General features: G+C 43.9%; 1 protein-coding gene across 1 annotated transcript; it reads right to left on the bottom strand.

Moving 5' to 3' along the window:
• Nucleotides 1–152: 152 nt before the first annotated feature.
• igfbp3 (insulin-like growth factor binding protein 3) lies at nucleotides 153–21,469 on the bottom strand. Its single transcript, XM_051377946.1, has 4 exons — nucleotides 20,962–21,469; nucleotides 16,675–16,919; nucleotides 13,945–14,064; nucleotides 153–4,212 (listed from the first exon to the last, which is right to left on the bottom strand). Exons 1-4 carry the CDS (start codon nucleotides 21,311–21,313, stop codon nucleotides 4,087–4,089), a joined length of 843 nt encoding a protein of 280 aa, XP_051233906.1. The 5' UTR covers nucleotides 21,314–21,469; the 3' UTR covers nucleotides 153–4,086.
• Nucleotides 21,470–21,746: the final 277 nt, after the last annotated feature.

Raw genomic sequence — 21,746 nt, 5'->3', positions numbered from 1 at the left:
AGGGGAGCCTGATTGCATTCAAGGGCTTCAACAGGAGCCAATCTGTGGCCCCGATTGCCTGCAGGAATGAAGCAGAGCAGATGATCGGGCTGTGAGCTGCTGATGACAACAAGCCTCCCAGTGATATAAAGTCAAACAGCAGAGACAGCGTCTTAAAATGTGTTCACTTTTTATTTTAAAAAAAGACATTAAATACAAATTATACTTTGAATCAAAATCATTTCCTTTTCTCAGAGAAAATAATAGCTGTGTGATTTCTAGTTTAGTATCATGAAAAGCTGAAAAACTCTTTAAAGGATAAACTTAGAATGAAAAACAAAAATAATTTTTTACCCGTGAACAGAGATTCTTAACGTGACCAGCAGGGAAAAAAATGATAATACAAAATAAAAAGTGACGTTACAGAGGTGTGACCCTGGCTCTGCACTAACAGACTGAGGCGGGATGGCTGGGTGTGCATGGAGAGAAGCGACGGACTGAGAGGTGAGAGGTTCACTGGCTTCGAGAAGCAGTGAACTAAGATGACCAGAGACCTGAGTGACTGACTGACACAGATTTCGCCCGAGGCCTTAAACTCGCCCGCTGGGCACGGAGCTTACAAATGACACTGCTGAGCAACAGCAGGAAAAGTTCATTAAAAAATAAAACATTCATTAGTGATTATATTCCCCAAAATACACTGAATCATATAGACTTTTCTGTGCAATCGGTGAGTCACTGAATTGTTCATGAGAAAACCTAGTTTGGATCAGCTTATAATTCTTTCTTAGATAAATAATTTTCATTTTTAAGTACTGTACATGATGTCTAGTCAGACACGTAGCTGGCCAGGAAATAATAATAATAATAATAATAATAATAATAATATATATATATATATATATATAAAAAGACACACTTACAAATATTAGGGAGGGAATAGCTTAAACATATTTGTATGTATGTTCCTCCCCTTTACATCAAGTCTTTGAGTAGATGGGATATAGCACCAACAGGCTGGTTGTAAGTTGCTGCTGTCTATTAAAGGAAGTGTACAGCCGATTTCATGCTACCAAGCTACTGGGCAAGCATTCTTTGTCGGCACTCTCTCCACTTTTCAAGTCTTTACACAGGATGTGGGAGAGCATCGGGCAGGAAGCTCGTCGGGGAGGACCCTGCCTCCTCCCTCAGACCCCCTACCACTTGTGTGAATGCATATTTGGTGCTGTGTCCACCTTGTGGAGATTTGTTGGCATACGATCATAAAAGCATTTTTCAAAGAAACAAAAACAACAACAACAAAAAGAAAATAGTTTTGCATTGAATGGAAAATGTCTGAGGGGTGTTCGCTAGGTTCGCTGTCAGAAGTCCTGGTGTAGCTTCGTTTTTTTCTCTCTCTCTCTTTCTTTTTTCTCCTCCTCCCTGGGTTATTATTGTTTTCTTACAGTATCTCACTGTTTCATCTGACATTACCTCGTAGGAAAGGTATGCAGATGCACATAGGTCCAATTGTCTTTAACTGCATGCATTGAAGAGTAGCGGCGCAGCTAAAGTGCTTTAAGTGCTTGTGCTTGGGCTTGAAGCATAGGGGCAGCCGGTCACACCGGGCTCGCCCCGTTCAAACAAGCCTACACCAGGTTGCACCACTGACAGGAAGAGGACCGGAGGTGGGCAGGGTGCTGGGGTGGGGAGTAACACTCGGGTCAGTGGGTTGGAGACGGGATCAGGCACACAGACAAGGACAAAGTTTTAGACAGGAGGGGGGAAGGGGGTCGGGGTGGATGGACCTCAGCACCGGAGCTGCATGACGGACAAGTTGTGGTAAAGGGACGTGGACAGGAACAGCAGGTGGCGGGAAAGAGACAGAGAACAAACTAGTCTAACTAACTGATCCCTAAGACTGCAGGGCGGCATGTGAGCGCCTCAAAATAATACCACCACAAATCTGTCTTTTGAGTGTTAAATACCCGCCTCGGGGCAGCTTGGAGAGTGGCTCATGACTTGCTCTTTCACTGAGGATGGCAGCTTGGATTCACAGCTGTTACAGTGGATTCCCTTTACAACCCAGAGTCACAGAAAAGCATCAAAATGTTGGCTAAAAAGCGGCAAACCTCAACAGCTAACCCTGCTCGCGGGAATGGAAGCTGTGTTTTTAGCCATGTTTGGGATCTTCAGACTGAATTGCTGTTTCACGTTTGCTTAGTCATTCAACCTGATGTGTTCATGTTAGCTGTTATTTGGGGGTTTTCTGCACAGAACAATTAGCAGCAAGTTGCATGGACACTGTGTAAGCAGATGCTGGGAAGAGTAACAGTAAAGTTGTTATTTTTTGTAAATTTGTGGAGGTGTATAGCTCACTTGTGTGTCCACACTTGTGGCTATTTTCTGGCTACTGCACAAGAACATGACGTCTCTGATCGGGTAAACAGCCATCAGAACAACATGAGACTAGGCCGATATTGGCCTATCGCAGACATATCGGTATCGATCGGTCATCCGATATGAAAACTGTTTTTTTTATAATGCAGACAAAAATGTTTGTGTTAATATATTGGTGTCCCTGCAAAGCTTATCCAGCAGAGTGCGCTGCCATTTACAATACTGTGGCAAGCAGTCAGAGAGAAAGAGGCAGCTCTCAGCAAGGTTAACAAGAATTATTAAATTATTTAACATGTTAATTTAACTTAAATATTCCTTAATAAAGTTGTTTGAGAAAGCAGCCTTCGGAGTACCTTTGAATAGTCTTATCGGTGCAAAATCAGCCACCATATTGGTAATCGGTAATCTCTAAAATTGGTATTGGCCTCAAAAATCCTGTATCAGTCGGGTTCTACATGAGACCTGTTTGAACCGCTGCTTATATCAGGGATGTAGGCAGCAATTCAGAGGTTTGGACCTAACAATTTGACACCTTAATCTGCACCTCCACTGTTGATTGATTCCCTCAGCACGATCCAAACACTCTCCAGAATACAGCTAAACACACAACCTCCACTTCCCGCTCTCGCCGCCCCACAGCTCAGACCTTTTAATGCTGTTTTTGCAGCCTTCAGATCTACTGGAGCTGTTGTGAATCCAAACTCCAGTAACTACAGCTGCTGTCCTCAGCGACAGTGTAAGCCACACGTTTCAGACATGTAGTTGACACTCGAAATGTAGATTTTTCAGTGACGTACTCCTTTAATCGAGGACTACGGAGGGTGAAGGGGAGGCATGGAAAAGTCTGTTTTTTAAGGCACTGTAACTGCACGGTTCACCTCCGTTCCCTTCCCAACAGCAGGGAGAGGAACACTGGATGAGAAGTTAAAGCCCTGCCATCCCATAATTCTTCACTTCAAAATGGACCCTGAGCCAGAGAGTGTTTTTCTTTTCTTTTCTGCATTGTTTAATGGAGCCGGGGCCGGGGATGGGCAGCCTGACGTCTTCTACACTGAGCTTAGTGACATACAGTATTTACACAAATAAACACTTTTGGGAGAGCGCCATCTTGAACGGACATGCAGCTGTGCACACGTATGTTACGCAGGTGCTCACACATTAAGACACACACACACACACACACACACACGGACTCGCGGTTACACACTCACAGACAGACACACACATTAGAAATGGTTGGTGGTGCGGTTTTTCGGGTCACAGTCACAAACAAGTCCTCTTTAAAGTGAGTGGAAAATTCCCTCCTTTCTCTCTCTAAAAGAATAGTGCAGATGGTAGGATTCTCTCTTTCTTCCCCTTCTCTCTCAGCTTTCAGCTTAATATCTTTTTTTTTTTTTTTTTTTTAAAAGAAAGGATAGAGGTTCCCTAAGCACGGGACAGATAGCTGTGATGGACAGGAGGCTCAGCCGCTCGCAGAGGCTGTGCTTCACCCCCTTTCTCCCTCCCCTCCCCCTTCTCTCCCTAACTCTCCGACAGAAATCAGACCTGAAATCAAAAGGTCCAGAGCCCCCTTCAAATGTTTACATAAAACTACATACAAGAACAAAGTTGGCTCGCTTTCTCTTCTCTCTCTTGTCTTCCTCCCTTCTCCCCCCTCCCTCCCCCCTTAATTCTCTGTCCTCCTCTCTCCGTCCACTCTCCGTTCACTCGTCGTCCCTCTCCGTCCTCTCATTTGCTTTCCAGGTTGTAGCACTGCGTCTCGCCCCGCTCCCTGGCGTTGAAGCCGGGCAGAGGCTGCCCGTATTTGTCCACGCACCAGCAGTAGCCCCGCCTCCTGCCTTTGGATGGACGGCACTGCAAACAGAGGTAGAGAGAGAGGGAGGGGGGGAGACAAAGATTAGTATGGTGCTTGTTTGCTTTTACTAAACACTATGAGAAGATTAACGTGTGCAGCCTTCAACGAGAAGGATTGCACAGGTGGCACCAACGGGGCATGGACAAACATCACTCAACTCGCTCTGACTTCCATCAGAGGAAAAGACGGGAAGGCGGCGGAGGACTTATCACTTTGAGACACACTGTGAAAACAGATTAGCGTTTCCAAGGTGAGGAATTACCCTGACACAGCTTTATCAACACCACCTTTGCCGTTCGTGCGTGTATTATAATAAGACTCTATCTTGCTCTGTTGGCTTTTAGGTTTTGGATGCTTTTCAGGAGGCCAAGTCATGCCTCAGCAGAACTCTAATAAGACAAACATCTCATCGATCATGCAGAGGAATGCCCTGCTGTCTGGAGCCGTCTCAGAGTTTTTATGTGCACAAAGTATCAGAGATAAACACAGCAGATGATGCAGCTGCTCGCCTTGTGAAAGACGTAGGTGTCGAGATCAGAGCGTGGAGAGCCTCGATCTGCAGCCAGCGTGGTGTTGAGTCTGTCCCATCTATGAGTTTATTTATCAGGCTCATGCATGCTCCTGACCAGTGGGGGTAAAAAAAGTAGATTATTTTCGATGGGGGGGTGGGGGGACAGGAATGAGGAACGCACTGACTGAGTGAGAGTGAAGGAGTGTGAAGGTAAACATGGAGTTGCTAAAATATTTGCCAAGGCCAGTTGGAGGGCTGCAAGGAAACCAGCGCTGCTATTCTGGGAAGCTGGCAGACACTCAAAATCATCTGGAGCTGATTATGGCCCGCGCGTGCACGAGCACACGCATAAACACACATCAGCAAACATGAAGGTGCACACAAACAGGAGTCGTATGTACCGAACGTATACATACCCCCCACCTGCTCACATACACACACATACACACAGTAATATCAGATGTCCCCCAGGGGGCCGGGCTTTGTAGAGTGGCAACTTTATGAGCTCCATTTGGGGTACACATGAAACGACACAATCAGTCAGGCTAGGCTGAACCCTGGCTCAGAATAATCCTCCTCCTACCCATCATCTCGCCCCTGAGGGGAGTGGTGACAGAGCAGCGAGGTGACCAGCCAGGGCCGAGACACGCCTGTCTGTCTCTCTGCCCATCTGTCTCGCTGGCAGTGCAGTCCAAAAGTAGCAGACGGTATATTCGGTGTGTGTATATGTAGAACACTGGCTTTCAATTGAAACAACGGCTCTGATGCTGAACTTTGAGCTTCACTTCGAGCATTTTGTAGCCTATTTACTAAAAACTTTACAGGAGAAATTTGAAGGGTTAACAAGATAAAACCCTAACCCTATGAGAATTGCATTCCATTTCTGCCAATAGATCCTTCTAAATGTTACACAGTGGACCTTTAAAGAGTTCGATGTCCAGTGGCAGGTGGCGCTCAGTAAAACACCTCGGTGTTATGAGTCTCCTTTCCTGAAGATGCTTCTCTTCTCATCCAGCATGTCTTGGAGGGAAGTTCAGGATGAACTTGGACAGCATCCTCCCAGAGAGTCCAGCACAACTTGTCCTCCGATCACTGAGTCGGCCTTTCTAACTAGCTTATTAGCTTCTCTCGACTAGAAGCAAGGAGACACAGCTAGCCAGTCTAATTCCAAAGTTTAACACCAACTAACACCTCTAAAGCTCACTAAACTTGTTTTCTCAAATGAAAAGGCGACAATTTGTGCTTCTAGTTGTGTGCTGTAACAATTCCTTGGGGAACGACACAGGAGCGACTCCCCTTCTACTTCCAGCAGGGCTGTGCAGTGGATAAACAGTTGTTTGGTTATAAAAAGTTCAAGTTTAACCATTACCACAACTTCCAAAACCTTAATCAACTAGTTTTATGTACCTAGACTATGACTAAACCATACAAATGGCATATCAAGTGCTAAAGAATGAGATTTTGTACATCTTGGGTGAACTGTGTAGGATTCATAGCACTTTTCAGCCTCAGAAGACAGCTTAAAAACAGCTATAATTTCTACACAGCTTATTAGATGTGGATGTAAACGCCCTCGAATTAAAGCTGAAAATCTGCACTTTCATCTAAAAGTCATTGTTTCATTTAAATTCCAACACCCAGGAGTGCAGAGCCAAAACAAAACTATCCTAATACTTACGCACTGCATTGTAGGCAGACAGACACACAGGCAGACAGACAGACAGGCTTTAGAGTGTGACCAGGTGTCTGTTTCCGGCGTAGTCAACATCCACGTGCAGCCTGAGTGCATGATCAAAGGCAGCTTTATAGAGACAGAGGCCCATTAAAATACCAACAACTACTGCAGCAGTCTGGGGGCAAGTACGCAGCCCAACACGCCCCATTCTCACACACTAACATCATCGAAGGATTCTTTTTGTTGAACTCAGCTTCCCTCTTTCCTACCTACCTCTCTTCCTCCTCCTCCTCTTCTGTCTCTCTCTCTCTCTCTCTCTCCTCTCTGCTCCCTCCATTCCCCCTCACGGTGCCATCGTCTGAGTCTGCGGCCAGCTTCTATTTTAGCCCTGACCCAGTGGACGAGACTGCGGAGAGGAGCTTAACATTGTGTTCCTCTGCGCTGGTTAATGATGATGGAGTCCTGCATGTGCGTGGTGAATGTGTGTGTGTGTGTGTGTGTGTGTGTGTGTGTGTGTGTGTGTGTGTGTGTGTGTGTGTGTGTGTGTGAGAGAGAGAGAGTGTGTTTGTGTGTATGGGAGGGTTGAAAAGCCAAAGGAGAGGCGGAAGGGAGAGGAAGAGCAAAATGTGCATGTGTGCATTCCCCTGTTGCTTGGCTACCTTTGAATTTCCGCTCAGTCTCTCTTTCATCTGTGAACTATTAGCAGTCATCTCAAGCAATCCTTTCTTTACTGCTTCAATCTACACACACACACACACACACACACACACACACACACACACACACACACACTGTAGGAGAATGGCGAAGACAGCCGTCCACTGAGGACTGGATGTCACTTTACTGCCTCAGAAGGACTGAAAGTTTTCAGGTTTTTACTCAACTTTTTGTTTCAAAAATACAACAAAATACAAACTAATGCTGGTAGCTTTAAGGAATACTCCATTGAATACCACCTGTAGGCTCAAAAAAACTTTGTAGCTACCTTTGATTCATGATGGCAACAATAGATTCCAACAATGATCCAATTTTGCAGCGGAAACAAAGAATAAAAACATTAATAGAAACTTTTCAAACTATTCACTATTTAGGTGAAAGGCATTTGTTGCTAGCATTGGCTGGCTGTTAGTGTTTGTTATTGATGCGCTGTGGAAGCAAGCATAGTCACAAAGGACAGATGTAAACAGCTAACTGTGTTTGCAACACACAGAAACTGTGTGAGTTATATTTTAGTGAGAATTTAAATGTTTGGAAAATGAGCCTGGATGAGTAGAGTAATATATTATTCATAAGTATGTTTTCATTAGTGTATAATCACCTGAAAATAGGAGTCGTGTTTCAGTTAGCTTAGAATGAGCCGTTTTTATCTACAGAGGGAGTGGTTTCTTTTTTATGGCGGGTCCGCCATCTTGAACTGCCATGTTTCTACAGATACTATTTTCGGCATTTCACGTTTTTTAATGGCAACCATAGTTTCTCTTACATATGTGGAAGGCATCGTAGGTTGGTTGCAATCTGCAACCAACTGCTAGATGCCACTAAATCCCACACACTGGTCCTTTAAATAAAAATAAATATGTCAGTAATGGAGACACTGTTTCTAAATGACGTCAGACGTTATCTTTGGAATTACAATTTCCTGCTGTATCCATCTTGAGTCAACGCTGACTATGTTTCTCAATGAAGAAAGGAGCTACAAACCTTTCAGGGCACCTTTCAAGCACAGTGAGGTGAGTATTTCATAATCAAAACATAGTTTTTTTGGAGGTGTGTTTCTTTAAGGTGATCACTAATCCTTTCACCCTGAACCTCAGCTCAGAGGTCAGACCTCGTGCCCCATATTCTCAGCCCTACAGCCCCGACCCCGGCCCTGCATGGTCCACATGGCCATCACTAAAAAAAGCACACTTCATCCACCTCACACGTTCATAATGCTACCTTTATGGGGTGTGTATGCGTGTGTGTTGTGCGTATGAATGCGTGCTCTTGTGATGCCGGTCTTTATAGCTAATAGCAGCGCCGCTGGGCTTCACGGACATTAAAAAGAGCCTGGACCGACCACAGGATAAACACAAGCCCATAAAATGCAGTGTGTGTGTGTGTATAGGGGCGCACGTATGTATTTGTGTAAATGAGGGTGCATCTTGTGTGTGTGTGTGTGTGTTTGCAAGTGCATTGGGAGTGGCTGCATTAAACTGCAGATTGATTTGTGTTTGTTTTAGAAGAATGGATCCACACAAACTTTAAAACAGGAGCCTAAATAATCAATAGAAGTAATGAGGGCATATTTGAGTTGACTTATGACCTTTGAAATAGTTGTGTGTTAAAGCGTCTCTAATGTAAGCGACTTTAGTGCATTTCATATTTTTTTAATTGAATACCTTCGACTTTCTCAACTGTGGGACAGACAAAAAAAGTGGGGAAAAAAGCTATTTGAAGACATCAATTTAGGATCTGCTAACTTGTGTCAAGCATTATTTCTGACATTTTAGAGACTACAGGGCCAAATACACATCCATAACAGATGCTACATTTAGTGTCTGCATACAGAGCAGGTAGCAGCTGCTTATCTAGGGTACTGATAACTGCCCCTTGAGGGACAAATACAGTATTTTGAAGTGAATATTTAAAAAATACAGGACATATTTTGTTAAATTATAAAATAAAAAAAAAAAACCTTCTGTTTTAATTCTTTTAAGGGTCATTGTAACTGTTAATAATACAGTTCTCTTCAGGAAGTTGCGATGATCTTGCAATTTCGTCCAATCACTGTAACTTCTCTGCATATTTGATCGTAGTTTCCCGCTGGAACAAGTTATCTATATATACTATAATAATATAGTAATAATAACTGTGTAATACTGTGAAACTGTTCTCACATGATTAGTGCGCAAAGTACGAAGCCTTGTTGAAATTGTTCGATAAAAAATAAACAGACAAAAATAAAAGTCTATTATCATCAATAATGAAGAGGATGATTAGCTGAAGCCCTAAAGGGAGGCACTTCAATACTTACTCAATATACACTAAAATACAAGTGTAAAATCAAGTATTGAACAGTATCATAAGCTGACATTAAATACTTTCAGATATCTAAACAGTTTATTGTTTAAGTGCTTGCATTATACACGGATGCATTAACATTTCTAAATTAAATGCAAGATGTTCTCAAACTAAGTTATTGACAAAGTATAGTTTTGTTATCAGTACTGCAGTCAGGTAGTGTATCGGCGATCACTCTGCTCTACATATCACTCAACAGCCAAGGCGGAAAAATGACTCCATATCCCCCAGCGAGAGGGAAGGCGAGGTGGATTATAAATCCAGGGAGGGAACAGAACGAGGGAGAGAGACAGAGTGAAAATAGCTGTCTGGGTCCCCGAAGGTTGGCCAGTTATTATAAAGCCATTGTGGTCGGTCTGTACGTTTCCACAGATCCTTCTGAGTCACGCTCAATAAGTCAACCCTTATGGGCCCTGGCACTGTCAGGACCCAGCGAGGGAGGAGGGATAAGGGTACGCAGACACCTGGCTCACATCCTCAACCCACTGCCTCTTCCTCCTCCTCCTCCTCTTCCTCTCAACACACACACACTAAACTCTGAAAGAGTACACAGAGAGACGCGGAGACACTGTCGTCCCATTCACAACCCTCTGCGGGGTGATTCCTGGCCAAACAAGGAAGGAAAAGCCAGGTGGGCGGAAGGGCAGGATGGACAGAATGATGGAGCGGGCAGGGAGAACAAAAGAGGGGTGGATGACTGTAGGCAGGGCACAATGGGGGTAATGATGGGTGGGTGAAATAATGAATAAGAGAGAGAGAGAGCCTGAGAGAGGGGGAAAGTGAGAGCGAGACTTTGAGGGGTGTAATGAGTGGGTCAGTGTTGGGCATGCATGGCCTGAACTGGGATACTGGGCCAATTCATATAACTGCAGCTAAAAATAGGTTTCTCTGTAGCCGAGGTAGGGCTACCACTGGTCAAACGTCTCCCACTGCGCCGGGGCACTCATGTTACCAGCAACATATACACTGGAAACCACACATGCATATACTGTACATGCTTATGACTTCTCATGATAGCTGAGCCTTAAAACATTACTCTACCCCATTCTGGTATCAAAACTCACAAACAGCATGCTCCTACTTTTTTTCACTTTGTCTACTTATCTATATTGTTTATCTATTTATGTGTTTGACTCAGTTTTTTTACTTCAGTGGTTCGCAACCTTAAGGGACCCATTTTCTATCATTGAGTAAACTGGCAAACACTGACTAAGTGGTCTATTTTATGGAGTTTATGAAAAACAGGCAATTTGGCCATTAACCAGGTGTGTGGAGGTGACAAAGTATGCAGGATTTGAACTTTAATCATCAGTGTGGCCGTTCTTAACAGCTATAAACACTTCCTTCCACTTTACTTCAGACACATGGTACAAACTACTTTGTTTCATCCACTTTCACACAATGTGTTGGAGCAGTCATCGTTTACCCCATATTTTGGCTTATTTTTTAACATACTGAGCATAGAATGTGCGGTGGACAGCGATGAAGCAAATATGCTGGCAGAGCGGTTTCAGAAGTTTCTATACGACTTTGATCTTTGTCCTCGGCTGTGTAAATCCATCACCACTGGAATCCATCTGAACCGACATTAATCTTATCTGAACACAGTTACTGTTTTCTATTAGACTTTTCGCGGACCCCAGAAACCTTTCTAGGAACCATTTTTGCTTTATTTCACCCAGATGAACCTTCCAGTCCTTTCTGGCGGCCGTGCAACTATTGCTATAGAGTCTGCAGTACTTCATATCATCTACGGGTCGCTGTACTCAAACACAAGCCTCAAAACTGATTCAACTTCTGAACTCTATTCATTTATTGTAAAAGAAAGAAACAGGCGGTTGCTAATATAATCATTTGCAATAGCCTAAAAACAAGCTCAAGATTTAGTAAACAAATAACTGCATGCAAGCTGTATGAAATAAACAGAAAAAGCACTCAGAAGATCTTCGGTACTTTGACAACCAGCATCCTCTCTGGCCTTTCTAACCTTCCTTCCACCACTGCAAATCTCCTTAATGGCAATATCATTGTTCAGCATGAGAGAGTAGACAACAAAGACAACATGTGTGCAGCGGTAGTTGCCGGTGTTGGGGCATACATGGGATTACATTGCTTGCCGACCGCCACCACCGTCGTTGTGCTTCCATCAACACGTCAGACGATGGACGCTACAATTATAAACCGTCTGCTCTGTACAGCAGCAGGGTCACGTGTCGAGAGTTGACCAACAAGACGAGGGCAGAGGATTCGGTGTCAAAGTGAAAAGCAAAAGCGTCTATTTGCAGATTTCTAGCAGATTTTCAACAGAGATACTTCTTGTAAAACTCAACATGTTAACACGTCTCCATCCTCTTCTGCATGTGTGTGACAGTTGTCTGTTTTCAGTCAGCCTGCTTGAGGTAGTTTTAATATATTGTGTATGCTTAGTTTTGGCTCAAAAACAATCTTTGTTATCTTAAATAAATATTTTTTATTACATTACAAGCAAAAAAAAAAACATTCCACAGATTCACCGCTGAAAACTCGTCGAATCAGGAGCCTGATAACGTCATTGAGACAATATGTAAACTTTGTTTTATGAAGGTGGCAGCATGGAGGCAACAAACGTAATCTACACACACATCTTCAAGCTCCGACAGTGAGGCTGCTGATAATAATCTAAGTAAACGCTCTACAGAGATGACTCTTGTTGGGAAGCTTTTATTGCACTTACAGTAACTCAGCTCATTATCTTGACTTCACCCGAAGTTTATTAACCGATGTGGGAAAATCAGCCTTTTGTGGTTCTCCAGAAACAGCTGAAACTTAAAAAACAAATGTGCTGAAGTAGGTCTCCTTTTCCACTCCTTCATTTCTCTCATTGTGTTTTATCAACTGTTATCTAATCCGCTATCGGTCTAAATGGCCTAATCCTCGCGGTTCTTTAGGTGACAGCACAAACAGGAATGCACATACAGGATTTATGGGCTGTATAGTTGTTAGTTTTGTTCCTGTTGATCCTTTATTCCTGGAATTACCTGGCTGTGTTACTTCCTGGAACTGTTTGGTGGAAATGCTCCGTATGAAAGATGAAACTTTTCAGCTTTCATCAGTTCGGGAGTATTTGATATTAAAAGATTTATCACTTTAACACTCTGAGACAGATTGCGTATCATGTGTATAGTTATGCCCCTGTTTTCCTCTGCTCAGTTCTTCACCCATCCACCCCCTTTCACCTACCTCCCTCCCTCCCCCTCTTGCTCCCTTCTTTTCACAGTATTGTCACCCTAGACGGTTCACACGGTCTCCTCTTCGCTGCGTTTCCGGTGATAAATCTCCGCAACGCACCGTGAAGGCACATCCCCTTGGGTGGATTTAACACAACACCCTGCACCCCACCAGCCCTCTAAGAAAAAGGCCGACAAGGGCTGGCACACTGCTGCACACGCACACACACACACACACACACACACACACTTAAACCAGAGCTGCCACTTTCCTGGTAGATATTTGTTGATGAAAATCCAGGAAAAGACCAAGGAAGAGTCTGATTTTAATAAAAGTAACAATGGAACCGCACTTTGGAGACTTTGGGGAAAGAGTGAGGTAAGAATCTGAGAGGGTGATTTTTATTCTGTGTGTGTGTGTGTGTGTGTGTTATGGCTCGAGTTGGTCTCTGACTCACAGTGCTTGTGGGGGGTTTTTTCTTTTTGGTGACTCATGCGTTTCTCAGAACGGGCTCCAGGTCCGTGGAATCCCTCCGATAAGGCTCCCAAACCTCAGGAAATTGGATGGTGGCCATTCAGGTCTCAGCAATGCCACCACCGCCCTCCCCTCCAACTTTTTCCTGATCTCGCCCCTCCCTCCCTTCAGGTTAGCGCGTCGCCCCAACGACTTTTCAGGCCTTTTTCCCGTCTTACGAAACGAGCAGGCCATGGGTGGCCCAAGTCTGCTGTACCACGGACAAGAAAAACTAAACCAGTGACAGCCTGTTTGTTTTTTTTACCTCACCAACAGCACCCCACACCTACACACCCTCACCAAAACTACCACCATCAAACAAGCGCCATACATACACTCCCCTGCCGCCACATCTACCGTGCCACACACACTCCCAGACCACATTCTTACATCCCTACCCCCCACACTTTCCCACACCACACACCCACAAACACACCTGACCGACTTCATTTCCTGTGGGGCATGAGTCAGACGGCTGCAGTGCATTTACCGGAGTAATACATAGTTATTAGCCATTCTGATAATATAGTGTTGATGTGGCTGTCAAGGAAACCCAAGCTGGTAAAAAAAAAAAGAAAAGAAAAAGGGGGGGGATTGTGCATGTCTGGGTGGGTGGGATGAGTCGGTGAGGATTCTTTGGAGGTGTTCAGGCATGCGGTGGGTCTATTTTGCATATCCGCAGGTGTGTGTGTGTGTGTCTGTGTGTGTGTTTGTGTGAGAGAGAGAAAAAGAGATGAAGAGACAGCAGGGTGAGCCATTCACCTGTTTTTTCTTGTAGAAGCCCTTTCTGTCACAGTTGGGTATGCGGAAGCCTCTCGGGTTGAGCACGTTGCTGATTTTAAGACTGCTCAGGATGCTCTCCATCTCCCGCCGACACGGCCCCTGTGGCAACACACGGCAAACACACACCCCAACAACGCCAGCGTTACACGCTCGTCCAATCACAGACCTGAAGAACATGCGAGGAGTGTTCGTGCAATTACATACATTTGTGGTAAACGTCTATAAAAGTCCTGAACCGCAAATAACTTTCCCCTTAAAGCAGTTTTAAAGTTGGAACAATAATTTTCTGTATGATAACATATTTAATTCTGGTCATTAAATCATTGGTTCATGCCGTTTTAGAGATGTATGATCCCTAATAATTATTCGTTTTTCATAATCTGAGCACGGCGGGCAGAGTGACACTGGAAAAAAGAAGCAGGAAATCAGTAAATTAAGGAAACTTGTAATCTTTTATGCATTTTAACAATACAATACAATAAAATAGGCATTTGCTTTTCATCATTAAGTGTTAAGTTTGGGCCCCCCCCCTGCTTTAAACTGCACTATATGATGCTTTTATTAAGAGATACAGTACTACATAATAATAATAATAATAAATAATCTTAATGTCTTGTACGTCTTTTTATACAAAAGTCCTCAATCTTCAGTTTAATATTTTTTGGGGTTTGAATTTAAATGTTTTTTCTGCAAAAAAAACCCCATCGAGTTGCGGCGATGATCCCACTGTTGGGTTCAGGTTGAAGAGGTCCAAAATTAGACATCAGCATTCTGGAAAAAGTAGTACCGTCTCTTAACAAACTGTTTCATCTTCCCATATAACCAGACATTATGCCGTTTAAATTACAGTATGTAACTTATAGGCACCCCGCGGAGTGTCTCACCACAAATTGCTCTGTAGATCAATGTTTTGAGGAGCGCATACTGTTTGTATCCTGTGTTTTTTCCTGCACGTGCACACCACCTACTACAGGTTGACAGCGATACGCATTCTTGCATCCATCCACGTGCCATGGAGAGCAGCAGCAGCCTTTAGGGTTTAATTCCAACAAATTACCTCAGCAGGTGATTTCACTGATGAGTTTTCCCGCCTTTACTAGGATTGTTAATCAGTGGGTGGAGTCTGCAGACTGATTTAGCCCTTAGCTCGCTCTGTCTCCCATGACTTCCTGTCATTTCTCTTCAATAAAGGCGCAGAATGGCCAAAAAAAAACACATTTTGAAAAGGTTGCAGACTGCTGTCTCTCCATGGCATATGGTGATGAATCGACAGAGGTTGGTGGCAATAAGAGAACAAAAGATATAAGACAGTCTGCAGTAATTTAGAGAATTGACTGGGCTGATGTTAAGCTTGGAAAATGTGTTATGAAATAGAAAATGTATTCAATATGTTTGTTTTAAGACCTTTAAGAATACATACAAGGTGCTAAATGTAAAAACCTATAACAATTACAATTGAAATACTACCGGGTACCTTTTGAAATACGATAACATTAGTAAAATGTTAGACTTCAACAGTGGATGTTTTATACGTTTTCAGAGAAATGTCACGCAGTGGATGGATTATCGTACATTTTTGTCAGTTCAAAAAGGATGCTAACAGCTAACAGTTGTGTTTTTGAAAGGGTAAAACTTTGGTAACAAACCAGAACTAACCCAAAGGTAAACGCTAAAGTACAAGCTAGACTCTTTTTGTTATGTGTGCTTCGTAATGTCGTACACTTTTGAAAAGGGCCAAAAATATTAGTTTCAAATCAAAATTTTCACCAAATTTGTTAATTACTTGAAGCCTCCGAGCTAACTAGCAACCAAACAACGAAAATTGATGGTTTTCTGTTTTTTAAAGGCCAATTTTATTAATGTCACATTTTCGTTGTCTAAAATATTTCATACAAAACACAAGGTGGCTAGAGAGTATAACTCGAGAGTATAACTATTCTCATTAAGACGCTACAAATTATATTTAGCTACAGAAAAAAGGGTTGTTGCTATGGAGACGATATACACTGTCTCGTCTAGTTGCATTGTCGTAAACTGGTTTCAAAATTGGACGTTCTAACTCGCTATAACGACATCCAACTGGGTGTGTACAATGTCAGTTTTTGAATGGCCAACTTTATCAATTTAAAATTGTGCTTTTGTTAAATATTGTGTTAATAACGTTACAACAAAATACAACGTAAGTAGAGAGCAAGTTAACGATTTCCAGCCCTCTTCTTTCCCCCGGGTACGTTTGATTTATGGGATTCAGAAACTGTGGTTGGTAGCGTAAATGACAGCATTTAATGTAAAAATCAGGTAATTTATTTTATTTAGTGCTAAGTTTGTCCAGTACTATATATTGTGGACACAAAACAAAGTAGCTTGAGTATTAATTAATAAGCAAAAAAAAAAAACCTAGCAAGCTAACGGTTTCCAGCCGCTCATTGACAGACTCTCATCTTCCCTCCGGGTACGTTTGATTCATGACGTTCAAAAACTGTGGTTGGCAGCACGATGACAGCATTTTATGTCGAAATCAGATCATTTATTTTATTTAGTGGTAACGGCTGTGGAAGATGTTAAACATAAATTGTTGCCATCTGTTGTCATCCGCAGTCGTAGCAGGGTCACGGTCAGCAACCGTCTGCTTCAACCTCGACTATTACTGCTTTTCCACCAAATAGCAACACCATAACATTTTTAACTTTCTCTCTGGGTGTGACTTACATACTCAGTCTCCCTCTTGTTCTCCAGGGAGAAGTTGTGAATGTCCATATTGGCTCCTCCTGACACTGGTTCCACCCAGTAGCTTTGAGTCTTCTTGTTCTGATCTTTCTGGATCAGTCTGTTGTGCAGAGAAGGCCTGGTGTCCACAGATCCACGGCTGTGCCCGCCCTTCACGGTTGCCACGCCGGGCGACACCGTCACTGTCGCCGTCGCGTTGGCACAGCCCTCTTCTACCTGATTTGTATCTGTATGGGTAAAAAAAGGTGAGTCATCAGTTTTCAGATGTTTCATACTTTCTGAAAAAGGCGCTGTCTGAATCGTAGCTTCTGTTTCAGGGGTTAACTGGATTATGAAATTTGGAGGCAGATTATCCGTTTTTTCCCCAGAACTGCACCATTAATTGAAATTGTAACATGGCCAAACAACGAAAAAGGTCAAATGGTTGATCTCTGGATGTAAGACATGGCCTCAACAAATGTCACATCATTGTGATTTTCTTTCAGTGAAAATGAAAATGATAATTCCTACTTATCGCTTAAAGTTGTAAAAATGATTTTATATTGTATTAAAATCTTTGTGGCTGTTTAAAAACCCACTTACAGACTTGTAAACAAGCAATTTCACTACTTCAAGAACAGGTCTAGATCAAAAACCACTATAACTACACTCGTCAAATTTGGACTAAATAGACTCCTGGTGGTTTCCACAGGGCTGTTTTTGGATGCGAAGGGTTGCGCCACTTCCCAGAATTTACCGCTTGTAGTCACAAAATGCTACAAACCTCCTACAACCACGCAAACAAACTTTCTCTCATATTACAAAACTGAATCTGAAAAGATTTAAAGCGAGAAATATGCCACGCAGTTGCTGAACGTCTGTATTTTAGATCAACAACGGTTAGTTTTAAACATTTTTCGTGAGTTTCCAGAGGGTGGCTAGTCGCGTTGCTGGAGGCTCCTGATTTGCATAAAGCAGCCCTAGACCTATTTTATTTATGCAAATGAGTAGTAGCAGATGTGATGCCCCGTCTCCCAAAACATGCCGCGATGCTACCACAATGCATTGCAACCTGTTGACACATACATTGAGAGCTCTTATTTGTCTTATGTGATTTTAATACAGAAAAAGCAGTAAACCCAGTATTTTTTGTATTTTTTTACAAACTGAATTAAGGTTTTACAAATCTGAAACAGTCTCTACAGATTATCAAGTAGTCTACATGTTAGTCTAGTCCAGGTTTGACAAGTGCAGAGACCGTTAAATTAGATCTGGTCTTATGTGGTCTGGATGTAGTTGTCCCATCTAGCTACTTGCTCCAGTTTCTGTGACTTTTCATGGACAGAATAAATGTTTCACAGCCTTAATGACATCTAACAATAACTTTTTCTTCTCTGTTTGGTGCAAAAATGGGGAATCAGCTCCCAAAATAAATATCATCCTTTATTTTTCCCCTCAACTCCCCCCGGAAGCTACCAATCAGAAGCTCACTTCAGCATCACAGAGTCGTTTCTAGTTTACAATACTGATGATGAATGCCTGCTTCTCTTAATCCAGCAGAGGATTCTTGACTGTCTTAGAGAGGCCTGTTTTTAAAAGAGACAAAATAAAGTTAGCTCATTGCCTTGTGGGCTGTTTGGAGCCAGCGACGAAGCCAAGTAATAAACAGAAACATGACGATTTCATATCCACAAATTTCCACAGCATGCAGACCAAGAGATAGAGCCACAGAGAGGAACTGAGTGTAAACAAGACTTTTTAAGGACGCTGTGAAGAAGAAAATGTTGTGTATGTGTTTATACTTGTAGGGTGGGGGGGTGGGTAGGGGGATTGGGGCTAAAAGAGGAGGAGGTTAGGGCAGTAAGGGGTAAAGTGAGAGATGAGGGAGCGGTTATATTAATAGCCCGTGGTGCTGGCAAAGATTCCTGTCAAATCGTTAAAGACGGAGTGGTGACCATCTGACCGAGAGGAAGAGGAGGAGGGGGCTCCAAACACTCCTCCCTAATATAGGAGAGGACCAAACTGGCCGCCATGTGCCACCCGGTCGGCCACACTGGCCACCAGGCCACAGTCGAGAGGAGCTGAGTGAGCTCAGAGAAGTCCGCCAAGAGGCAGAGGGATGATGGGAACACACATGCAGCTGCTCCCACACACACACACACACACACACACACACACACACACACACACACACACACACACAAACAGTTTTAAACCGTTAACTCAAAGCAGATTTTGTGTTCGAGAGCTGCGGTGAGGGCGGCGGACGGGCATGTAGGGGTGTAGCTCGTGTGGGCAGGCAGGCTGGCAGCCCACCCTTTCTCCGTAGCCACCTGATCAATTAGTGACGTGGTGGGGCTCTACAATCTCCCAGGCTCTCCAGAACTTAGAATAACAACACGGATGTCAACAACGGCATCAGCTGGAGGGCGGCAGATGCTCTTTGACCTGATGCAGCCTGCAGAAGTGTCCATAAATGTCCATAACCAAGGACAGAAATATTGAGCCCTTTTTAAGATTCCTGCAAGCATTAATTTTTATTGTCAATATAAACTTTTATATAACCTTTCTAGGAAGTCTGGGGCGTTTTAGATAAACACATTACGCAATTTGTTTGTATAATGGCACAGGGGTAAACAGCACAAACTGCGGTGAGGAGAACTTGTTAATGTCTGGGAGGAGAGGCTGCTCTGGAGCTGGGGACTGATGGCGGTGGAAACCACTGGGCTGCACTTACACACTCTGACCAACAGGGGCGCTTGGGATCATTTCCCACCTTCTTTTTTTCTCTTTCTCCCCATCTCAAATAGTGGAGATACTGTAAATAAGAACTGATACAGTCTCACTGCTGTTGTTTATTGTGTTCTGCTCTACAAGCCCATGAGATGGATTTATTTGCTCCCACGTGGGAAATAAAGTTAGTTTTATCTTAAATCAGAGGCTGCAGAGCGATAAACAAATATAAAATGACGCAGAGACAGATAAGCGCCAGGAAGTGAAAAAGTAAAACTAGTTAAACAGTTTCAGCAAGTGTGTGTGTGCATGCTGGAGGATGCATTGCATGTGTGTGAGTGTGTGTACGACAATGTGACTGCTGAGTGCACACCACACATTACTGTGGCCAAACCAAATAACCAGTAAGAAGAAAACACACACACAGGCTCCTGGAGGCCTGACGTCAGCAGTGCCTAAACACACAACAGTGTGTATTCACATGGTGGTGGCATGTGTGCCGTTTCACCAGTGTGAGCAGCGGTGCATCCATTCACACTAAACACTGTGCAGATGTAAGACCTTTGGATATGAGCATGCAGAAGGGGGAGATATGCAGCTTTAGGCTCACTGATAATGGCTTGTGAGCACCTATATGAGTGTGTTTTGGTTGCTTAAAAGAAAACTCAGAGAAATGAACCCCCCCCTTCCTTCGCCACACACCCGAGATGTTTTGGCTCCCATCCTGGACCAGGAAAGCAGCAGCACATATTTTCATGCTGTGTACAAAAATCCATGAGCTTTACTTGAAGGAAAATGAGGACATTACAGAAGACAAGGACATGGTCTGCCCTCAGCCTCAGCTAAATACTGTATACTTACAGTATGTATGTGGCATTCCTTAACTATTGGTTTGAGGGAGCCAGGCTCTCTCTCTCTGTGTGTTTGTGTGTGTTTGTGTTGTGTGTGTGTGTGTGTGTGTGTGTTAGAGAGAAAGGAGCAGTGTTGCCCTTTTCTTAAAATCAACCATCTGCAAACCCCAAAACGACAATCTCTTCATGTCTTAAATGTCATTGTGCATTTTACGCATGATTGGTCCAAAGCTGTGCGCACATGGAAAAAGTGGCCGCCTGGTGGGAAAGCAGCGATTAATTGCTGCGTAAACCTCCCAACCCATAGCTGGTGTTATCCACTCAAACTTTCAGGAGCCTATGGGATTTGTTTAACCAGCGCGAACACATCACTGTGCAATGTCAAGCCTCCCCTCTAAAACCCAGCGGCTTGGAAGGGTGTTTTACATTGTGTCAGGCTGGGAAACAGCCCCAGAGAATGGATTTTGCGCACGTTTCTTTGCGCCTTACATATCTGCAGTAGATCCGTCTCAGCATCTTTATCTCCCCCCACTATCAATACAACACTGAATCGGTGTTTTTACATGAGCAGGGAACTCCCCAAACCTGGTCAGCACAGAGCAACACCTCACGGGCGAGACAGCGCCTGTCACAGCCGCCAAACAACAACACACACGTACAAACAACAAGGTGTCTACGAGCACAAATTAAAAACACTGCGTCTTACCTTGGTTTTGCGGCGGTATGTGAATGCGAATGAGTTTTCTGGAGCACACTCCGCGTCCCTCCAGCAGAGCTTGCAGCGGTCGGCTCTCCCCCGGCTGGTGCTGGCAGGTCAAGCCGGAGCCGCAGCGCGCCGTGTACACTCCACACGCCTGTCCCTCACCGAGGGCGCACGTCATGCAGCAGCCGCAGCCGGGCTCCCTCACCCGCTCTGCGCAGTCCTTCGGGAGCGGCTTGCACAGCAGGAGCGCCCCGGCGTCGCACGGCTCGCATCGGACCACCGGCCCCACGGTGCCGGCGAGCCGGACGAACGCAGCCAGCGCGGCGGCGAGACAAAGCACACAGAGACCGGGCATTCTGCCGATTAAGCTGGTCACAAAGGGACAGTATGTGAGTTGTCACGTAGGCTTAAGGGGACTCTCTGTGACACAGCGAGCCGGCTAGCCTTCTCCATCTGTATTTTCTTTTACGCGAACTTCTCGTTTTATACAGGCGGAAAAAAGAGCCAACAAGTCACACCCTCCTCCGTATGAATAATGTAAACGGAGAGCCCCGATATGAGGGACCGCTACATCCAGTGTGAGGACAGAGCTGCTCAAACATACAGCTCTTTTAATCCCTAATAATAATTTACAGAGGACTGTTCATCTGCAGGGCTTTCATGCTCTCCCTGTTCTGAATTTAAAAAAAAAAGGCAAAGGTGTTTGTTTCCATGTGGAAATTTGGCCTCTTGTCACAAGACAGGCAAGTAAAGTAAGCTGCACGTTACGGTGTTGCTTACATTTCTCT

This window comes from Dicentrarchus labrax, unplaced genomic scaffold (genome assembly GCF_905237075.1).
Source record: "Dicentrarchus labrax unplaced genomic scaffold, dlabrax2021, whole genome shotgun sequence".
NCBI classification, from domain to species: Eukaryota; Metazoa; Chordata; class Actinopteri; family Moronidae; genus Dicentrarchus; species Dicentrarchus labrax.
This window is presented reverse-complemented; position numbering and strand designations above follow the sequence as displayed.